The 23,441-nt window shown below is 32.5% G+C and overlaps 1 protein-coding gene across 1 annotated transcript in view; it reads right to left on the bottom strand.

The window, feature by feature from the left end:
* Positions 1-655: 655 nt before the first annotated feature.
* The window catches only part of LOC145323010 (uncharacterized), a 35,805-nt gene continuing 13,019 nt past the window's right edge, over positions 656-23,441 (bottom strand). Inside the window, exons 4-25 of the mRNA XM_080165397.1 lie at positions 14,219-14,351; positions 13,682-13,776; positions 13,269-13,335; positions 12,312-12,464; positions 11,706-11,747; positions 11,193-11,258; positions 10,804-10,922; positions 10,476-10,495; positions 10,125-10,204; positions 9,789-9,871; positions 8,493-8,756; positions 7,895-7,980; positions 7,572-7,639; positions 7,204-7,259; positions 6,826-6,980; positions 6,085-6,152; positions 3,777-3,937; positions 3,040-3,117; positions 2,744-2,781; positions 2,187-2,419; positions 1,680-1,778; positions 656-867 (exon numbers count right to left, since the gene is read on the bottom strand). Of these exons, the coding sequence (XP_080021523.1) occupies positions 733-867; positions 1,680-1,778; positions 2,187-2,419; positions 2,744-2,781; positions 3,040-3,117; positions 3,777-3,937; positions 6,085-6,152; positions 6,826-6,980; positions 7,204-7,259; positions 7,572-7,639; positions 7,895-7,980; positions 8,493-8,756; positions 9,789-9,871; positions 10,125-10,204; positions 10,476-10,495; positions 10,804-10,922; positions 11,193-11,258; positions 11,706-11,747; positions 12,312-12,464; positions 13,269-13,335; positions 13,682-13,776; positions 14,219-14,351 (2,299 nt within the window). The 3' untranslated portion in view covers positions 656-732. The remainder of the gene's footprint in view (positions 868-1,679; positions 1,779-2,186; positions 2,420-2,743; positions 2,782-3,039; positions 3,118-3,776; positions 3,938-6,084; positions 6,153-6,825; positions 6,981-7,203; positions 7,260-7,571; positions 7,640-7,894; positions 7,981-8,492; positions 8,757-9,788; positions 9,872-10,124; positions 10,205-10,475; positions 10,496-10,803; positions 10,923-11,192; positions 11,259-11,705; positions 11,748-12,311; positions 12,465-13,268; positions 13,336-13,681; positions 13,777-14,218; positions 14,352-23,441) is intronic.

Below are 23,441 nucleotides of genomic sequence, written 5' to 3'. Positions count from 1 at the left end.
GAAACGTTTGAACCAATCATTTAAAATTCAATAAAAGTTGTTAAGCCAACCAATAAGAAAATGTTATAATAAAACTTTGGGAGCTATTTTATTAAAAAGCTTAATGTCCCCTCTCTCCCTGGAAATTATTCTTCGTCCATTTACAGCAGAGCATATGAAACTTAAATGTTAACAAAAGAGAGAGAAATTTTCTCTTTTCTTTGTGATTGAAACTTTAATGTATATTATACCATAGACGACCAAGGTTGGGCTTAAAGGGGTTTACCCCCCTTAATATAAAGCTTGGACGTCCCTGTTTATACATAAAATTTTGAAATTCTCAGAGCTGAATACCTTGATCTTAAAGCTATATTCTGGCTCTAGGTCAGCCCTATAAATGTCTCATGACAAGGGCCTATCATTGTTGATGGACGTTCTTAAAATGGATGTAGAAAATACGTGGATATTATGACAGGGGGAAAATTGTCATTAATATAGGCTGCAACCATGGGCCTTATATAGGTCAGCTCGTGCATCCAGTAGCAGGGAAAAAGATGGGGTGATGAAGGTGGATGGGTGGTGTCGTTATCTTAGCCCGCTGCGAGCATCACTTAATTAAAGTACATGAAAATATGGTGCAAAATCCATGAAATAATATATCGATTGCTATAAAATATTTTACAAATAAGATTTATTCATATAATTTGGATTAAATAATTTTACAGGATTTCTTATTTAGGATTTTAATTTTCTTTATTTCATGATTATTGAAGCTTCTAGCTTGTTTAATTCTTCCTTCTTATAGCTCTTGATATCTTGATATTGAGTAAGAATTCTATGGATAACAATAGGGAGAATACATTTCCACTCGTCTTCCAGTCTTCCAAACTAAAATAGAAAATGGGATAAAATTTAGTTACATAGTTTATTTTTATAGTGCTTTCCCTTAGTACAGTAACTTCTTTCACGTTTTTGATATAAAGTGGGGGGGGGGGGGGGAAAGAACAGTATTTTTCTTCTTTTTTCTCCCAATATAACCTAAACTAACCCGCCATTGAAAAAAAAAAATATTTTCCTTCCTTTCAATTTATTTCAAAATAACCGTTGGGGTTTCTGTGCTCGAACAGGCACTTTAGGGGAAACCACCGTTGAATGCTAATTGAATTCTGATGTTAGTGGTCTACAGCATACCAAATATTAGCAGTTTAATTCACTGATATTACATCAAGTAAAAATATTTAATTTGGAAAGGTTCGGTGATTATTTACATAGGGTTTATCATTAACGTTAATAGTTATTTCTCGCATCGTATTATAAACAGCTTTTTTTAGCCCGTTCCTTCGGCACCTCGGGGCTAAAGTAACTGGTTTTAATTTTATAATCGTATATTTTTATATTCGTAGAAAGCTGATATAATACGATGCTAGACATGGATGAGAACCGGTTCCTATCCACCGGATTCGAATGAATACGAGTATAGCTATTTCTCGCATCGTATTATAAACGGCTTTCCGCGGATATATAATCGTATGATTGTACATTTTCATATTCGTAGAAAGCTGATATAATACGATGCTAGACATAGTTTTTTCGTATGGATGAGAACCGGTTCCTATCCACCGGATTCAAATGAATACGATAAAATACATTCTTGCAGACATAATAGAGTTACTGAGTAGCTATGCTACTAATCATTTTACCTTATGAAAAACTGAATGTCCCAAATCTATCATTGACTGCAGCTTTGCCCTCTCCTTCAACACACCCTCAGACTTCTTGGGATCATAATCCAATGATTCCTGAGTTGATTGGAAACAGATAAAATCAAAGTAGAAAAGAAAGTTAAGTATAGGAAAAACAACGAAAGTTTTATCATTATGTGCTTACAGTCAGTGACTTAAAATTGACTCTGAATTTTTTTTTTAAATAGATAAGTCTACATTTAAAATAAATTGCCAAATAAATATATTTTGTCTTACAGGCCCTAATTTAATGGTCTTAAATCCAATTGCACTTAAAAGAAAGGGTAACAGAAAAAGAAATAGTGAAAATAGATTTGTTTCTAAATATAATTTATATGTTAGGTTAGGTTAAGTTGGGTTGTTAAGGTTTATTAAGGTTAATATAGAGAGTTTTTACACCACAAAGAATGGGCACCCTTCAAGGTCTAGAAAGTTTTAATTCTTTAAATTCTAAAAAAGTTTTGCTCCTAAACAAAGTATAAATGAATCTGTCTTTTCCTTTGCAATGATCTCTTTGATATTTGGATCTTTAATAGTTGCCAGGAAATCTTCATTGACAGTCATCTCTCTGGTCAGTTCACCAAGCTCCAGCCTCTTCACCAAGGACAAGATCTTAGACTTGGGCAGAGCCATGATGGCCAGCTCACCTAGACTTCCATACGTCTCATTGGCTGTCAAGATTTCATCATCTGTTACTCCTATAGTATCAAAATTAGTGTTTAATTCTGCATCCTTTATTAATAAAACCAATGCAAAAAATGTTTGCTCTTTGGAATATTTCCCCGCTAATGCTTATTATATATAATTGTAGCTCCAAATAGCCCTTTTAGCAGGGATCTAGACGGAATAAAATGTACGCCCCTGATGATTTTACACAAAATTTGTAGATTATAATTAGTGGTTGAAAGAAATGTTATTATAAACCTTTGGGGACTAGTATAAAGAACAGCTTAATGTCCCCTTCCTCCCTGCTAGTTTTTCTTGGAACACTACAAAGAAACAAGAAGCTAGAATTATGTTACCTGTATTATTGATGTATAAAAGTCCCCAGTGTTCAAGCCTAAAACATTAAAATATTATTTTGAGGTTTAAAGATGATCCTTATTAATGATTATTTTATACTCCAACAAAACGGATATTAATATATCAGGAATTGAAAGGCCCAATATGACGACCTTTCAAATAATTTTTGGGATAAAATCTTTATTTTACAAGAATCTCTAATCTAATGTTAGCGAGATCGTTCGATACACACAGAGGGACAGATAGACATTCTGTTACTTTTAATAATCGAAAATTGAAACTTGAAATTATTTACCTGTAAATAGCATACTGTCTCCAATTCTTCCCATAAATAGGATTACCAGCTTCATTTATTGTAAGAGATGTTATTCCTAAGTGATTCAGTGGTTCAAATTATTTATTAACTAAATATCCTTATATAAAAGTAACAAAATGTATAACTGTTTGTACCAAATTATCTCACTAATGGCTTAACCGATAAGGTTCTCCTTTACAGTGTAGCTTGTAGCCTGGTAAGGTTTATAATTATCTTGGGATAGGTTACAAATACCCTCCAAAGACTAATGTGCCCCTAGAAGCATGTAGGGGCATTCCGCTAGTATATATAGTAGAATAAATTATAAAGAAGTATGGTTGTTTGGAAATCAATATATTTGCGAACAATAAAATACTGCTTTTAAGACAACCTCATTTAAAAATCTTTGTTATATCAAGTTTAATATGACATGAACAATCAGTTACATACTAAAGAACAGGAAGTCTTCAGTCAATATATATATATATCTGTTAAGATCTCGTAGTTGGATGGGTTACACCTCGACTCATTAGAAGAAAATCCTACCCCTTAAAAATACCAAGAGGAAAGGGGGGGGGGTAGTTATTTAAGTAAATCTTTAGACACTATAATTTAAAGGTATAATATTTACTTACTTTAGATATTTCCCAGAACAGTAAGTGATTTGGGGGTAAAATACTTATAGAGATGCTATCCATATAATAAAATCTAATGTTAAAGAATTGTCCCACTTCCCTTGGACCAGAGCCAATGCATTAATCTGATTCATCCTACAGATATTAGTCTCGGTGAACTCAAAGTGCTCGATGTTGGGGAAGTTCTCCCTGAACTTGGGGAGGTGCGGAACCAATTCGTCGAAGGAGATGAAATTAAATTGAGCCGTCGTTGTTTTCTCAGCCTTTGGAGATGATGATGTGGCTCATTTGTAGCAATTCAAACATCAAAAGCCAAAAAAACATTAACTTTTGAAACTTAAATTCTAAGTAAATCTATGAAAATATTGCTTTTATATAATTGTTTTCATATTTTATATGTATTTTGTTATTTGACTTTAGCAAAGTACTTGACTTTAAAAAAACCTTTTTTTTCTAAATGTGTCATATCAGATAAAAACAATTTATGAGTTAAAAATTCTGCTATCCTTTAAAAAGTTTAAAATGGTTAGAACATTTATTTAACCCATTAGTGCCGAGCGCCACTTTTATGGACCGATCGAGCTGAAAATCTCAGGGAAGCCTTATAATGGTAAAAACGGAATTCCAATTTTTTTGTTTTGCTCTAGTGGCGTGCACAGGAAAGTTGCAGGAAAACCCGGTTTGGCGCGAGTAAAGAAACCTTTCGGCATTAATAACCGTTTTTGGCGTTTTTTGGTGCTTTCCCCCGGCATTAAAGCCCGTTTTCGACCTAAATACCCGGTTTTTTGGCCCAAAAAGTTAAAAATGTAATTTTTGAACGCCCAAAGTGAGATGAACACTTTTTAGAACTTTGATACGATCTGTAATTGAAAACTACATAACCTCATGTAATTGATAGAGCTACAACTAACATACAAAACAATTTATATCACATTTAAGATTTTGGCTATAGGTGCCTCCGTTTTTGGTTAAAAAAGCCCATTTTGAGGAAGTTTTAAAACTTTTGCTAATATTTGTATTGATAATAATGGGAGGGATATTGATAATGTAATTTTTGAACGTCCAAAGTGAATTATAGAGTAGCAACTATTCTAGTAGTATCAGTAATTGACAAATATATAAAAAAATATAATTTTTATTGATAAAGGAAAGACTAGAAAAGACTTATCACATATCTTTGGCCTAAAGTATTTTAAAAATATCACAAACAAAAGAATAGAATAATACAGTAATATCAAGATAACAAAAATGGCCTAAAACCATCAAATTTGCATAGAATACTGGTTAGTTACGCCCCCATCCTGTGGGGAAATGTCAAGATAAGCAAAATGGCCTGAAACCATCAAATTTACATAAAATACTGGTTAGTTACGCCCCCATCCTGAAGGCGATGACAAGATAATGAAAATGGCCTAAAACCATCATATTTACAAGTAATAATAATTGAATTTTCGTGTGTTATGCCCCCATCCTGTAGGGCTATGACAAGATAATCAAAATTTAAAATAGTATTGTTTTTTTTTGAGAGAAAAAAACATATCCCCCCCCCCCACCCCTCAAAAATATTTATGTAATAAATAATAGAAATTTTTACATTTGAAGAGAATAATAAATGATAAAAGAATATCTAATATATCTAATGGTTGAAAAGTTAAAACCGGGTATTTTTACTCACGCTGAGCAGGGCAATAAAACTAGCGGGTATTTTTACTCATGCCGAACCGGAGTTATATAGAACATAATTAAACGATAAAAAAATCATATAAAAAATAATAATTTGAATAAAACGATTTCACAAATGAATGTAGTTGCCAATAAACTTTTAATTTCACGAAAAAAATCACTTACTTTACTTCATAAACAAAAAAGTTAGAAGGGGTATTTTAAATCACCTTGTTTTTTTTTGGTTCACCCATTTTCGATGAAAGATTGTGGCCGACCTAATAGATAGAAACGCTTCTCTCTGGGGGGAATTGAAAAACAGCGCAGTAAAGGGTAGGCTCATGAGAGCATGATGCAATCCTGAAACTGAAAACCGTTTTTTTTGGCATTTTCTGGAACCTGGCGTTAAAAGCCGGTTTGTCACTAATGGGTTAAGGATTTAAGATTATGTTTCTTTTGAAAAATATTTCACAAACTCACATATAACCTTAGCAATCTAGACATGCTTCTTATTAACCAAGTTCTTGTAACTTTACAAAAAAATTTTAAAATAATCAATGTGACGTCATAAAAAATGAGGGATTAATCATCTCTTTTTTAGGGATTTTCTTTCCCACTCCTCCTCTCATCTCCCTTATTTTTATGACGTCACATGACTGATTTTTGAGACACTTTGTAAAGTTATCAAATTCTTATTTATTTATAATTTAAAATATTTTTGATTTAGTTTGCTAATAATGAGCCACACCTTTGTTTTATTCCACGCTCTCTCCACAAACTGTAAGGACGGAGTTCCATACACACTCAATGTGTCCCCTAGATTTAAACAAGGATAATATGTCAAAAGTTGAGAAACAAAGGTGTTGATTTTTTTCAAATTTATGGTCCATTATAATTAGAGTTGTATTAAAATAAAAATTTTTAAGTATAGATATATACAAGACAACGTTCTGGATCCCCCTGTTAAGGACCTTTTCCGTCTGCCAGCAAATCGTTTCCTGCTACTTGGTCTTGTTAATATTCCTCCCGTTACTATTGGTTAATTTTTAATGACCCAAATGAGAATCGGCACACGGTCCTTGGGATGGGAACTTACAGTTATTAAACCCTTTCCCTCTCTAGTATTTTACTCTATTCATAAAACTAATGCATTCACTTCTAATTTAAGATGTACCCTAGCAAAAATATTAGACACATTAAGATTTCAATGGTAGAGGTCTTATTTCTAAATCTTTTAGAAATTAAACCTTGATTTCAATCAACTGATAGAATATCATATTCAAATTTATGAAATATTTTCCAAAACTTAAATTTAAAATATTAAAAGAAATTTGTTATTCTTCTTATATTTGCATTCGTTATTCCTTAATTTTTTTCAAAAAATGTTTTAATTGCAAAATATAGTTTTTTGACGTTAATAGTTCGAAATCATGAAATGCCCTAAACTCACAAAAAAAGATTATAATATCTAAATAAATAATCATACTACCTTCAATTTCTATGAGATAGTCCTCTCCTTGTTCACAAGTTCTACCCGCCAGTTCTGACTCCCTTCTCTTCTTGAAGAGCACTCCCTTGCCTGACTGTTTCCCGCCAAATTTAGAGGATTGACCGCCCCGCTCATCTGACAGCTGACTTGAGGATCTAGAACAAAAAATCAAAATGGCAGTTTTTTCTTAATTTAGTTGTATTACAAGATTAAAAAGGTTTTTAAAAGTTTTTTAGCCTACTTAATTTGGTTCTTAGGCCATTTCGAAAGTAATTTTACTCCATTCGTCAACTTTTAATTTATGAAAAATTTAAATACAAATTATTTGGTCCTGTCGTGTTAGAGAACCCTAAGCAACATTATTATTTAAGAATTTACCTGGATGATGCCACATTTCTGGCCATGTCTCGTCCACGTGATAATCTTTGCTTCTCCTAGAGTAATGGATCTATTAATACTTGGATCTTACACTAGATTATCATGTACTTTAAAAAAGTGAAACTTGTAGCTGATTAAGATAAAGATCCCCCATTCACTCCCCTTATTCCATTCCCTCCCCTCCTACTGGATGAACGAACTGACCAATAAGTGATGTGTATATTAGCAACCTAAATTGACGACAATTTTTACCCTGCCATAATATCCACGAATATTCTATTTCCATTCTTAGAGTAAAAATTTACTTTAATATCAGGCTCAGTGCAGGTTTTAGAATCTTGAATGAACCCAAACCTGGAACTATTTACCTGGATTCTTTGTTCGGTATGATTAGGATAAAGTCTTCTACCAACTTTCTCATGTTCATGTTCACATTCTTATAATTCAGCAATGAAATAGATTTGCAACAAGTATTTATGAAGTTATTTCCAGTATGGCTTTGAAACTATTAAGTTTTTATGTTTGAAAACTACTTAAGTTCATATATGAGGAAAAGGTTTCTTATTTTATAGTTAAGTTTATTTTTTTCAGTTTATTGGTTGATTTTAAAAACTTTATTGACAATACCTGCCAAAATTTATATTTAACACATATACCATGCAAAAATTTTCCAATTAATCTATTTTATTGCCTGTAGATGTAGAAGTTGTAGTAGATGTATCATCTTCCGAATCTGTCATATATTCTTCAGAATAATCATCTTCAGAATTACCATTACTATACAGAGTATAATTAGTCAACAAATTAGGAAAAGTTAGAGGTATAATCTGTCATATATTCTTTAGAGTGATCATCTTCAGAATTACCATTACTATACAGAGTATAATTAGTCAACAAATTAGGAAGAGTTAGAGGTATAATCTGTCATATATTCTTCAGAATAATCATCTTCAGAATTACCATTACTATACAGAGTATAATTAGTCAACAAATTAGGAAGAGTTAGAGGTATAATATGTCATATATTCTTTAGAATAATCATCTTCAGAATTACCATTACTATACAGAGTATGATTAGTCAACAAATTAGGGAGAGTTAGAGGTATAATCTGTCATATATTCCTCAGAATAATCATACTCAGAATTACCATTACTATACAGAGTATAATTAGTCAGCAAATTACGAATACAAGTTATATAACTTTGGGTAATAGTGTAAAAACAGCCCAATGGCCCCTCGCCCCTTGAAAATAATATGAAAATAATATTTGTTGACTTTAATTATTTGCCTGTATCCATAAGGATTATCATCTTTGGGCCTGACAGAGAAGTACCCAATCTTTTGTTTCTCAATATCCAACTCTGTATTAGACTTGCGAAGGTTCTCACTGTTCTCATTCTCATTGGCAATAGTCTCAAACTTTTGGGGCAGCTCAAATTTCCTCCGCTCCAGCCCGGGAAATTTCAACTTCATGGAGATATCTTTCATAGGGATGAGGGGTGCTGTCAGTATGGATCTACCTGTAGTAGATTCTGAATCACTTCCACTTACCCTAATTTGAATACATGAATAATTATTATTTTAGATGGCTGAAAATCTATTGTTTACCAAATAATGCAGTCACAATGATATTTCTATTTGATAAATCCAAAGGTTTCTGGCTTTTTTCTACATTTTTATCCAAAATTTATTTTAGGTTTGATGTAATACTAGATGCATACAGAAGGCGGATAAATTACTCCCCCCCCCCCCCGCCTCCCAATGACAAAATAAGGAGAGTTGATACCCACCCAGATTTATTCACCATTCTGCACACCCCTTATACACCCCCCTAAAACTGCCAAGGCTTATACACTTGTCAAGGGATTACACCTCCCTAAACACTTGTTTCAGTATGATTTATAAGTATTTTGATTTTGTATGGAAGTTGACACTCAAAGTGGTGTATACACCCCCCTAACGCACCCTTTGACAAATGCTGTGCACGCCACGGTGTAATGACATACAATAATTAATTATTTATTCCTTGAGAATCCAGAAATATTGGAGCAAGCACTAGATGATCTCTTCACATATGTTCTTGGCTGAAAGGATCCACTGGACCTTCGGGGTCCTCTGCAAAGTCAGCCAGTAGTCATTTTTTTAGACAAACAAAGGAGACGGCAGAGAAAGGGAAAGAATCATACATAAATAAAGATATTTGGAATGATAAAAATCACAGAAGATAAAGCCTCCAAAAAGCTGCTTAAAAGCAGTCAGACTGTAACGGATGTTATAAACTGAAATATGCTCCATAAAGATGGAAATGTGAACTAGAAAAATCAGATGTCTACCTTTAACAACAGCTTAATAAATCTCGTTTCCCAATAGCGTTATGGAGTGACAAGGGAGCGGACTGACAAGCATATTGAATTATAGAGTAGTTTCACTACTAAGAAAAGTTTATCTTTATACTGGTATTATCACTTGTATTTTGGATTTGGCAAGACTCTAGGCCCTTACTAGTACATGACATAGCAGCAATGTACAAGTTATAGCATCTCTAGTTATCAATAAAGTGTTTTTGAAAGAAATGTTACTGAGCCTGAAGTTTCTCTTAGTTTCCGGAGTAAGTTCAGAGTCTAGACCTCCACCTGGTGGAAAATCAACTGAATTCTCTTTCTTTACCTTAAATCACATTTTATCATTTCAATAAAATATATATAAACAATTCATGCAAAAAGAAGTTTATTGTTTTTATAACTAACTATTATGAAATATTTGAAGAAGTGTTATGGGGAAAGTTGTAAAAATTAAAGTGGTTGAAAAGTTGCGACACTGCTAACTTGGAACTAAATAATTAAAATTAAACCAAAGTACCCCCAAAGTTTTAAGATGGTTAGTCTATCTATTAAAATTTAATTTAGGTTCAAAGCCCTACCTTATCATTCCTGACAGAAATAGAAATTTCAAATCCTTCATTTCCATCATCTGGAGTTTCTTCATGGTCTTTGGGTTCACCTATTCAAAGAATATTTCATGTAGCAAAATGAAATTTAGTAAAATTTAAAGCAATATAAAAAGGCACTCTATTTGACTTTCATGACTAAAAACTTTTTAAAAATCTTAAAATACTAGATTTTACAGCTATACCTGGTTTTGAATTTTGGAAATAGTTAAAGCCTTTTCAAAGATTGCTAGTATTTTTAATTGGCCCATATCCAAAGGACTTTATTCTTATGCTTGTCTTGATCCGAAACTGCTGTAAATCATGAAAAAATTGAATTCTTACCTGGAGAGTCTCCAACAACCTTCAGATACCAAAGAAATACAATTTATTTCCATTTTTTAGCATTTTTAACTATTTCAAAAAGTTACAATACGCTATCTTAAGAAATATTGGACGGTGTATTGATATTCATTTTAAATTATATCAAACAAAATTACACATTCTGTGGACTGGTGTATTTTATTGAAAAGTTTGGTCCTTGCTTGTTTGAACCAACCAATCAAGATTTAATAGAAATAAAGCAAACGGATGACAGAGCATGCTTATAAAACTTAGTGTACCATTATTATTTACATTCTAAAAATTAAAAGATAAAATTGTATTTCATCCCATTTCATCATCTAGAGAGAGACTGCGAGTCTTGTGAACTTTCCATTTCTCCATGGCATTGGATATGGAAGCTTTCTTCTCCTGCAAACGGGCCTGCTGCTCCTTCTTCTGCTTGGCTTCCTAAACAAGTATGTTATCCAGGTATCTTGAGTGATAAGACAATGGACGATAAATTTATGTACATTTTCAAGAATGATTAACAAAAATACCAAAAAATATCACACACTGTAAAGTTTGTAAACCACTGAATAAGATAAAGTGGTTAGAACACTTTTCAGAAAAATAAGACCATATGAAGTATCCAACCTTTAGAGGTTCTAGGTGAAGACAGACACATTTCATAGACATAACTTGTAAATGTACAATGGCTATGCTACATTACAAAATTACCTGTTCTTCTGTATTTTGAATGGCAGGTTGTTCTTGCTTCTGTTTAGGATTAGAACTTCCACTTGGCTAAACAAAAAAAATAGAAAATATGTTATGGCGTTCAGGAAAGTTTGTATTTGATTTTAGACAGTTTGCAATTACTGGAAAGACACATAAACCTTCTGCTAAATGTTCCCAATGAATGATAAAACATTAAAATTTAAAATTCTAACAAAAATTAATGTGGGTTACTATTTTTATTTTCAAAACTGCAGTATGGTTCTACATGTGTCACTAGTTTATTTTTTATACCCTTTTCAAAAATGCTTCAAAAACGAACCTAGTAATAGTGTCTAACTTTTTATCTTTGTGACGTAACAAAAATCCATCTCTTTTTAGAGGTTTCCTTTCCCACCTCCCCTCTCATCCTTCGATTTTTGTTACGTCATAAAGATAAAAAGTTAGACACTATTACTAGGTTCTTCAAAAACAGTTTAAATATCTAAAACATAAATTATTTTTACGGTGTATAACCTGAAGTGATTGTTTCCAGCGTTCTGCACTTATCCTCAGCTCCTAAAAATAAAAGAAAATAGTACATCTGCCAATAGATCAGATAAATTAGGGTTGGGCCGGATATCCGGTGTGGCCGGATATCCGGCCGGATACCGGATATTAAAACTATCCGGTCGGATATCCGGCCACACATTTATCCGGATACCGGATATTGAAACTATCCGGCCGGAAATCCGGCCACACCGGATATCTGGATGACGGATATTGAAACTATCCGGCCGGATATCCGGCCACACCGGATATCCGGCCCAACCCTAAGATAAATGACATAAAAATAAAATAAAAATCAGTAAGTTGAAATAAATTGGTGACTTTAATTACTATTGTACACAGTATAGTTAGGATAAATTACAAAAAACTGTACAATTGATTTTTATTGTTATCTCATGAATAGTTGCATAAATACCTGTGTAATATCTTGTTGGTCCAGCTTGAGAAGTGCTGGAAGAACAGCCACCAGGACACAAGAATAGTTGGATTAATACCTGTGTTATATCCTGTTGGTCCAGTTTAAGAAGTGCTGGAAGAACAGCCACCAATACACAAGAATAGTTGGATTAATACCTGTGTTATATCCTGTTGGTCCAGCTTGAGAAGTGCTGGAAGAACAGCCACCAGGACACATGAATAGTTGGGATTTGACCAGACAGGATTACCCTCCATCTGGATGGCCTCCAGGTTGATCAGAGGATTCAACTGCTCCAAAGAGTTTAATCCCTAGGTAAAAAATGAATTTGTTTTATAAATCAATTAAATTTCTAAAAACTATGGTTCCCTCACTCTAATTATACGTAAGCATAAGAAATAACAATATTTCCTTGCCAAAATAATTTACAAAAAAATGTATATGGAGTTTTTAACATAAATAATTATTAGGGGAAAAAATTTTTATTTGACATCAACAAGCTAAGTGATGTTTACACAGAAAAGAAAGGGAAGTGTTTATAGAAATGTTAGTAGGAACATTACAACATTGATTAATGGTAAAATATATGCTGGCCTATCATTGGTCATTTTTTTGGACACCATGGAAACTGTCCCAATTTTGTATAACTTTTGCGGAACATGTTCCAGTTACGTCATATTTTTCTTTCCCGAAAAAGGGAAGGGGGGAAGAAAATCTCTTCAAAAGAGATGGGGAAAACCCCCTTTTCTCCTATCTCTTTTTTATTCCCCCCTTCCCTTTTGTTTCTTTCCCCCTTCTCTTTTTCGGGAAAGAAAAATATGACGTAACTGGAACATGTTCCGCAAAAGTTATACAAAATTGGGACAGTTTCCATGGTGTCATTTTTTTGTATGCCGTCATTTTTTATAGGCACTGAAAACTGCTTTCAATTCAAATCCTGATCTATATTACAAAATACAAATAAAGAAGTAAGGTTTTATTGACCGAAGTGTCAAATTGCACTGATATACTGAAATACTGCACTGATAGAGTTTGCCTTTTTGGGAAGCTTTTCATAGATCCTGGGACTCTAGATGTTAGGGGCAAAGCAACTAGTATGATTAAAAGTAGCTAACCTGTATTTCATTATTTGAAATATAAAGTTTAGTAAGACTTGGAACAGCTTCTAGCCCAGTTGTGCTCCTTGATTGTAAAAAATACAAGTTTGTAAATAAAAATAAAATTGTGGAGTATTCTGCAGATATCTCAAGTTCAAGAACAATAACCTAACCCCCCTGTATTTCGTTTTTATTTAAGTGCATATCGAGCCTAAACCTACAAGGACCTTAACCTGCGGGACTTCTCAGTACATATTCTAACCTAGCCTGACCTGATCTAAGGTAATATACAAACAAACAAAAAACTGCCTTCCCCCGTTCATTATTTGCACTTTGTTTTAAAATAAGGGTGGGTAATATGCTAGACTTGCACTTTGAGGAAAACCACCAAACAATTTCCAAGCACAAAATAGATGACTTGACAAATATACCTAATTCTATTTCTTCTCAGATTAAGTTCCTCAATACTCTGTAAAGCAGTTAATCCAGAAATCTTTCTAATTAGATTTCCTGCCAAATTCAAAACCTAAGAAAAACCAAAAACATTTAAATCCATTTGATACATCAGAACAACTTTTCTAAACACTATTTTGGCATATCTTGCACTAAAATTATAAAAAATCAAATCGATAAATATGTTATCATTATGAAGTGAGGGGAAAATGAAATCATACATTGCCTTTTTTAGAGGAACAAAACTGTAATCATAGAATATGTAGAAATCAGATGAATAGAAAAATTATAACAATAAAAAAATTATGGCAAAAAAGTTTTTAAAAATATTTCAAATGTAATTACAGACCTTCTGTAGATGATTATTGAGTTGCTACGCTTTCTAAATCCTACATAACTGTTACAGAAATCATCTTGACAAGTTTGAAATGGAGAGGACAATTCTTATATGACTAATTTTATAGACGTGCAGGTGGAAATGCTTCGCTTTACAAAAATTAGATAGTTTAACTGACCTTTAAATCATGTAAATCTTCAAGGCCAATAATTGATCCGATTCTGTTACCATGAAGGTCCAGAACTGATAATTTCCGACAGTTTGTTAATCCTTCAATGCGACGAATTCTGTTCTTGCCCAGCATAAGAACTCTACAATGAATATATAAATTTGATGTTTATTTATCTCAGAAATTGTACAACCCTATCAAAATTTTTCAGATTTAACTACCTTTTTTTCACATAAAAGGAACTTTTAAAAGTTGTTGACTTTATTATTGACACAATTTTTTTAAATAGATTTGTACGCCATATGTAATGGAAATCCAAATATCCACAGGCATAGATTTCCTATTATCAATTGAGTTCTTCTTTTTAGGGAAGCATTATATAGATCCTGAGAAGGTTTAAATCTACTTTATTTTTAGATTCAAGCCTTGGGGTGGATTTAGGCTATTTTTCTATCCCTATCTTACCCCTTTATCACTAGTCGCCGGAAGGAAAAAGCAGTTTTTTGAAACAGGCTCTCTGAGATTATTACAGATTCTGATATATACATATATAGACTAATGAAAAATGCAAAAAACGAAATCAAAAGCGTTCCTTCTTGGGAGAAAATCCGGGAAAAAGATTTTAGCTATTTTTAACCTAAAATTCACATTGGCAAGCCTGCATAGAAATATACAGACATTTTAATCATGTCATTGCTCAGCACCTAGAAGTGGTAGAAAAATGCTACGCATACCATTGGAAAGCTTATAACCTCTAGTTTCCATATTGGTATATAACGTTTTTGTACTATTATTATTTTTTGAGCTATCCTCTGAAGTATACACAAGTTTTAAAAATCCAGTTTTTTCATGAATTTTAAGTTTGATACTAGTTACACAAACTTTTTAAAAATTGAATTTCTTAGCACCTAGGAGTTATATAATTATTTTATATAGGTATATTTATATATTTTGGGTGCATTTAATTTTAGCTTAATTAAAAATAGTCTTTGAAATGTGTATACTTTGTAGTAAGAACCAAGGAGGAAGGGGGGGGGGGAGTTTACACACTTTTTGGCAATGAAATTCAGTTTAAAATTTTGCTCTGGATGTTTTTGGGCTTGTTGTTATAGATATTAACATGATTCTTTTTGTAAGATCTCTTATATGATTAAATCTACCAGAATAAATATTGAAAATTGAATTTTGGCACTATCCTTCTAGAGGCTAGTGGGGTAAAACAGCTCCAAAACCAGGGTTGGCAGATAAAAAACCCACCCCAAAACCCATCTGGGTTTTTTGCCCTTTAACCCACCTTAAAAAACCCAAGGGGTTTTAGGTTTTTGGGGTTTTATTAAAAACAAGTAAAATTGTTTCAAAAATAAGTTTATTTTTCATTGTACATTCTATGAATTCCTAAGCCGGCTTAAAATTCAAGTTTTAAGCCAAATTTTTGGAATTCAAAGTGTAAACTGGGGATTTCATAGTGTAAATGAAATATGACACCAAACTTGTAAAGATAAGAATCTTGGATTCATAGTGTGTTGGCTTAACAGTGGCTGAAGATTTTACACTATGAATTTGCTTTTAAGCTTTTATATTTTCAGAACAAAAAAATCACGAAATTCCACCTTTTTGCTATCCCATAGAGCCTTTTTAAAAGCGAAGCTTTTCTACACTTAAGGTAGTCCATCTGTAATGGTTAGCTCTTTTTGTTAATTTAAACATTGAGGTGATAGGTCTGAATGTAAGACTGACACCGCGTCATAACTAAAGATATTAAAAATCCTCTCTACTTCTGATTTGTCATGAAGAGTTAGAGAAGGGATAATGCCATGGCCTTTAAAAAGGCGCAACTCATTAACAATTACAGTTAGAACTCTTCAGAAAAAAAGTCGTGCAATCAAAGGGTTAATTGTTTGTTGGACAGTATTTTACGTAAATGATAACAAAATTTTCAATAACAGAGTAGCTTCATTATGAATTTAATAATTTTATGTAATTTAATAATTTATTCCTCACCACATAAATGTTAGATTAAAATGCATATTCAAATCTCCCCTACTGCAAAGTATTTCTGTTTCTTTAATCATATAAAATGATGTGCTATCTCGTCCGCACAGCTAAATGTGTTGACGGATTCCCATGAAAAAAGCTTTATTTATCGGTTCAGCGGTTAGCAAGATCCTTCACTACAGACAAAAAAAGCTTACTACTTTATAGAATAGGATGGAGTGGAGGAGGGGGGGGGGGGAGAAGGAACAATGGGCTGTTTATTACACTAGTCCCCAAAGTTTTATAATTATGTTTTCTTATTTGTTGGCTTAACAACTTGGGGGAATATGGTGAATTTGATTAGTTGGTTTATTCAGTTGAGTGTTCAACCAATAATTTTCATCTACAGAAGGGGTAATTTTGTGCATTATCATTTGTTTTTTTAGGCATATCTTACAAAGGTTGGAAGAGTTTTCAAGTTCACTTAGTAATAAAAGTGAACTTGTAAAAGTAAAAGTAAATAACACATTAGGACAGAAATATGTAATCAAAAATTATTATTAGATGTTTAGTTTATGTGCTTGATATGATTTTTTTCTAAACATAATGAAAAAAATTACTTGTTTGCAAACCATCTAGTAAATCTTCCAGGGTCCCCCCAAATCCCCCCTACCTAACCCTTCCTATCAGTTTCTTTTCTAAGATTTAAAGATTTCAATACAAAAAGAGTACCTACTTGAAATATTTGGAGTATATTATTCCCTATCCCTTGTCAACCCCCCACTTAAAACGACATTTCCGTGGATATAGAGAAAAGTAAATGGGCTAGGAATAATTACATAATATTTAGTAATTTTAATACATTTACTATGTTTATAATATAACCTAACTGGCATCTCATTTAACCCTTAACTGTTGGGACCCTTGCCCCACACCTTAATCGGTCAGGGGGGAGGGGCGTTGAATGCCCCCCCCCCCTCCCTATTATCTCAGTTCATCTTAGAGCTAAGGGGCTAAAAAGTTTTGTGCATGTTTCCTGTTTTGTAGTGAAATTCCGACCCAAAGTAAGTCAAATTTCACTTCCTTCACCCTTTTATTTAACAACCCTTGTTTTAAATATTAGAATTACTTTTTTGTTTTCATTAACATGAACAAAATAAAAATTTTAAATTTAAAGGAAAGGTAGTTATGCGGAAAGTGTCATGTATGACGTCATAAAAATACATCTAAAGAGGAAGGACTAGAGGAGAAGTGGGAAAGGAAACCCGTAAAAAGTGGATTTTTATGACGTCACACATGACACTTTCCGAATATCCAACAAAGTACATTCACACCTAAAATAAGTATTTAACAGTCAGTCTTTCTGCCGGTCCACAATGCAATAGAATTTAGGCGATATTTAAAACCATGGATCTTAAGGGTGTAAAACAATGGCCAATAAATTGATATACAACCCACAATAATGATAAAAAAATTACTCTTCCTATAGACTTATACTTATCTCATACCCCCACCCCCCTTTATTAATGATTAATATTAATATTTGTTAATTACTTTTAATTAGCCTAGGCTGAGGTACTTAGTTGCGGTTAAGGTCCCAAAAAGATCCTCCTTATTTTCAATTCATTTTACAAGTAAGAGAGTGGAGGTTATCAGCTTTTACATGCATTTTGTATTAAAGCACCTAAAATTAATCTGCAGTACCCAAGGTTTTTGTATGTCAAGATCTTGCCAGCCACTTAACCAATTAATTTTTAAATTAGGTCCTAGGGCAAACGTAGGAGTTCCAAACGTCGGAGTGGACACTTTATCTACCTAACCTATTTTAGACCTTCTTATAGTTTTTTTTAAATTCCTGAATCCAAACCCATGCGGAAGGCTGATTTGTACATTCATATCTTAACCTAACCTACTCTGTACGGAAATACTTAATTAAATTAATATTTTTTTATAGATAATCCTCCTGTAGATCCTGGGATGGTTTCAAACCATATCGTGCCCCTCCTTCTCTTTATGCTAAAATTGAATGAATCTAAAAACTACAAGAATTTCACATATTACTTAATGAACTTGCTATTTTTTTCTTGCATCAAAATATTTACTAATTATCTTTACGGGGGTCTTATGGCTGTCATTACTTACAAATAATAAATAATTTAAAATTAGAATAAAATAAGGATGACATCATTCATGAGTAGCGAAGCACAAAATTGCTTTGGATGGTCTAACAGATAAAGTAAGTTATTCGCAGATATTCAGTGTAATAATGAATAACAATATACATAGAAAGAAAAAATCACAAATCGTTTTGTATCATTTATGCATTATTATTTTGTAGCATGACAAACAGACCGAAAGACCAAGTAGATAATAAGTTTCCACTCGTGTATCTTGAATAGCAGCCGTGAAATTCAGGTTTCGATTAGAATAGTCATTTAAAATTATAATGTAGCAATAACAAGTTAATATCTCTTTGGGCATGGACGTCCAAGCTTTTATCAAAAGGAGGCAAAATGAAGGGTTTAACGATTTTTTTGGAGTGAGGGGTCAAACACCCCTAAATTCATCCCCTTGGAAATTTATGGGGGTCATAATGATCGGGAAGACCTCAGAAACCTCAAGACCAGGTCTACAATCTTCAGGACAACTCTCTATTAGTCTTAGCTCTACTATCAAAAATTCTATGTTGGAAGGGGTGGGGGCCCGGGGGTATACTTTTGGCTATGAGGGGAGTGTGATAAAAATTTTGCTATTTGTATTACGCTTTTGGATCAAGGAGAGTAGCAAGATTCGTCGTAGTTTTACAGTAGATATTCTCCTATTTCTAGCCTCTGCGAGGGATCTAACCTTGCATTGCAATTATTAAAATTTACCTTACCCATTCTAACCTAACATAACCTTTTAAAAGCTACTGTGAAAATACGACGAAGTTAGAGTTTCCTGGCTTTCAGAGCTCTTTAGCATTTTTGTAGTATCTGTCTATTTCTTTAAGCGAAGCTACTCTATATTTAGTTCATTGTTGTACATTCATCTTTTTGTCTGTTGGTCGGTCAGTAATGCTTTTTTGGCTGGTATGGGAGTTTTGAACATTATTATATCTATCTATTTCAGATTTCTTTCAGTGAAGCAACTCTATATTTAGTTTGTTTGTTGTACATCTGTCGGTTTGTTAGTCGGTCATTAATGTTATATGGCTTTCAAGGGAGGTCTTTAGCATTATGGAATCTGTATATTTCTTTCAGCGAAGCTACTCTATATTTACTAATTTAGTTTATTTGTTGTACATACATCTGTTTTTCTATTAGACAGACATTAATATTTTTTTTAAAGTAGGGGAAGGCTTTTAGCCTTTATAGTATCTGTCTATTTCTTTTAGCGACGCTACTCTATATTTTGTTGGTTTGTTGTACATCTGTCTGTCGATTGGACGGTCAGTTATTATTTTTAGTATTGAATGATGTTTGTCTATTTTTCTGTATGTATATGCTTTTAATATAATTTTTTCTCTTTCAATCTGTCTAATGTATCGCTTTATCAAATTTCGAATGTAAACCCTCCCCACCCCCCTTAAACCCTCCCGCATGTGCCCCTTGAGGAATTTAGGGCCGTAGCCGCTAGTAACTATTAAATTATCTAATAAATTGGTAGACTAGCCTATTTAAAAAGAGGCTTCGCTACTTAAAATGGAAAACAAACTTACAGATGGTTTATATGAATTATGAATTAGGAACGCTATAAATAATATTAGTTTTACATAATATAAGATTAGACACTACCTAATATAAAATAAAAGTCATATTTTAACAGGGATCTAAAGGGATAAGACAATAGCCATATGATAATACACAAAATTGACCCTTCTGTATTATAATTTGTGGTTGTAACATTTGGACCATTAACTTTTTTTAAGTTAACTATTTAAAATTTATTAAAAGCCTCCTAAATATTAAGCAAACGAATAAGAAAGCGCAATCATAAAACTTTGGAGACTAGTGTAATATACAGCCTAATGCCCCCTCCCTTACTATAAAATAATTTTCATATTTTACTTATAATAAAGTAAATAAATAAATAACAATAGGTTAATTTTACCTAAAATTTTACAATCAAAATATTCAGGAAGGGAGGGAACATTCGGACAATTAGAATTGTGGAACGATCGGTCTAGCTGATTACGAGATCCTACGGACATACATGCAGACAAAATGACATCCTTTTAGGTTGCTAATATAGTTTTCAGATATGGGTTAATATGTTCCTCTATTGTTGGGAGGGGAGGGGGTATCGTTATATTAACCATCTGGAAGAAACCAATTATTAGAGTATGCGAAAATTACTGAATACCAATAATTTATCCCCACAAAATTTTCGTAATAAACTTTTTTAAAAATTAATGATTTTACTAATTTCATTTAGGATTTTTGAAAGATTTTATATATGAGTTATTTAATTCTAGCATTTCAACTTTTAAAAAATCTATTTTGTTCAAGGTTTCTATGGGATAAGATAATAGAAGATAAATTTTTATGCGTCTTCAATGATGATTATCAAATTTATTCATTCTTTAGATTAAAATTATTGGTAAAAGGTTGAGACATTTTAAAATTGAAGTAGCCAGTATAATTATCAATTTGAATTAAAGTACCCAAAGTTTTTAAGCCAACAAATGAGAAAGCATGTTTCAAAAGTTTGGGTACAAAATTACAAATGTAAATTATAGTCCAATGTCCCCTCACTCCTTACCTCCTGTAGAAATTTTGGCGTTTTCAAATAAAAAATGGAAAGAAAATGGAAAGAAACAAAGTCTTTCCTTAATTAGGACAGAAGTAACCTTTCTATAAAGGACATAAGTAGCCTTCCTAGAGTGAGAATTTGTTAAATGAAAGGCATAACTTGCCTCTTTTAACTAAGATATTGTAAGTTGGAGGACATAAGTAGCCTCCCTTCAACTAACAAAACCTAGCTTTTCTGTCCATTACTTTGCAAAATCTAAAAAAAAAGCTTTTAGGTCCTTCCCATAGCAAAATCTCACAAAACATAGCTTTTTGGTCCTTCACATAGCAAATTCTTGCAAAACTTAGCTTCTCTGTCCTTCACATAGCAAATTCTTGCAAAACTTAGCTTTTCTGTCCTTAATATAGCAAAACCTCACAAAACATAGCTTTTCTGTCCTTAATATGACAATTTCTTACAAAATATAGCTTTTTGGTCCTTCACATAGCAAATTCTTACAAAATATAGCTTTTCTGTCTTTCACATAACAAAATCTCACAAAATATAGCTTTTCTGTCCTTCACATAGCAAAACCTTACAAATCATAGCTTTTATGTCCTTCACATAGCAAATTCTTGCAAAACATAGCTTTTCTGTCCTTCACATAGCAAATTCTTGCAAAACATAGCTTTTCTGTCCTTCACATAGCAAATTCTTGCAAATCATATCTTTTCTGTCCTTCACATAGCAAATTTTTGCAAAACATAGCTTTTCTTTCCTTACTATGGCAAAACCTTGCAAAACATAGCTTTTCTGTCCTTAATATAGCAAAACCATACAAAACATAGCTTTTTAGTCCTTCACACAACAAATTCTAGCAAAACATAGCTTTTCTGCCCTTCACATAGCAAATTCTTGCAAAACATTGCTTTTCTGTCCTTCACATAGCAAATTCTTGCATAAAATTGGTTTTTGGTCCTTCAAATAGCAAATTATGCAAAACTTAGCTTTTCTGCCCTCATATAGCAAAACCATACAAAACATAGATTTTAAGTCCTTTACACAACAAATTCTAGCAAAATATAGCTTTTCTGCCCTTCACATAGCAAATTCTTGCATAAAATAGCTTTTTGGTCCTTCTCATAGCAAAATATTGCAAAAAATTGCTTTTTGGTCCATCACATAGCAAAACATTGAAAAACTTAGTTTTTCTGTCCTTATTATAGCAAAACATAGCTTTTTGGTCCTTCACATAGCAAAACATTGCAAAACATAGCTTTTTGGTCCATAACATAGCAAAATATTGCAAAACATTGCTTTTTGGTCCATCACATATCAAAATATTGCAAAACTTAGCTTTTCTGTCCTTATTATAGCAAAACATAGCTTTTTGGTCCTTCACATAGCAAAACATTGCAAAACATAGCTTTTTGGTCCATCATATAGCAAAATATTGCATAAAATAGCTTCTTGGTCCATCAAATAGCAAAATCTTGCATAAAATAGCTTCTTGGTCCATCAAATAGCAAAAGCTTGCATAAAATAGCTTCTTGGTCCAACACATAGCAAAATATTGCAAAACTGATTTTCTGTCCTTATTACAGCAAAACATAACTTTTTGGTCCTTCACATATCAAAATCTTCCATAACATAGCTTTTCTGTCCTTCACATAGCAAAATATTACAAAACTTAGCTTTTCTGTTCTTATTATAGCAAAACATTGCAAAACATAGCTTTTTGGTCCAACACATAGCAAAATATTGCAAAACTGATTTTCTGTCCTTATTACAGCAAAACATAACTTTTTGGTCCTTCACATATCAAAATCTTCCATAACATAGCTTTTCTGTCCTTCACATAGCAAAATCTTCCATAACATAGCTTTTCTGTCCTTCATAAACCATAAACCAACCATTCCTGGGATCTTAAGCTTCAGACAGGAAAACCCTACTGTAGTGTTTATTGAATTGACAGGCTTTCAGAACAATGATATTAATTTTGATGTTTTATAAGTCTGAATTTTTTCATCTATTTGAAATAGCCAGCTTTTTGTTAATAATTGTGAAAACTGAAAATGTTTTTAAATTTAATGATCTACTAGGTGCTAATTCTCCTGGGAGGTAGGTACCCTCTCCAAAATAGCTATAACCTATCCCAGAAGTAATAAGAAGCTAAACCAAGTAGAACACTATTAGTTCAGAAGTTAACAAGATATACACACAGATAGACAGACACAGATCCTGTTACTTTTATTATAGGAATAGTAAAATATATGTTCTTGTGTAAAAGCTAGCTTTTCAAAATAAGAAGAAAAAAATTGACATATAATGCCGTCTGCTGTTGTGCAGTATGGCCTATGAAGATTAGAGTGGATAAATTTTCGATGTTTTTTTTTTAATTTTGAATTCATTACAATGGATTTATTATTACTTGGATCGTACATGAGATTTGCATGTTTTATAATAGAGTGAACTCTCTAGTGGGCTAAAATAATAATCTTCCCCACCCAATTCCTTTACCCTATACAAAATCAACATTTTTTTA

Source organism: Acartia tonsa, chromosome 6 (assembly GCF_053477335.1).
Source record: "Acartia tonsa isolate MP-2025a chromosome 6, ASM5347733v1, whole genome shotgun sequence".
Lineage (NCBI taxonomy): Eukaryota > Metazoa > Arthropoda > Copepoda > Calanoida > Acartiidae > Acartia > Acartia tonsa.
This window is presented reverse-complemented; position numbering and strand designations above follow the sequence as displayed.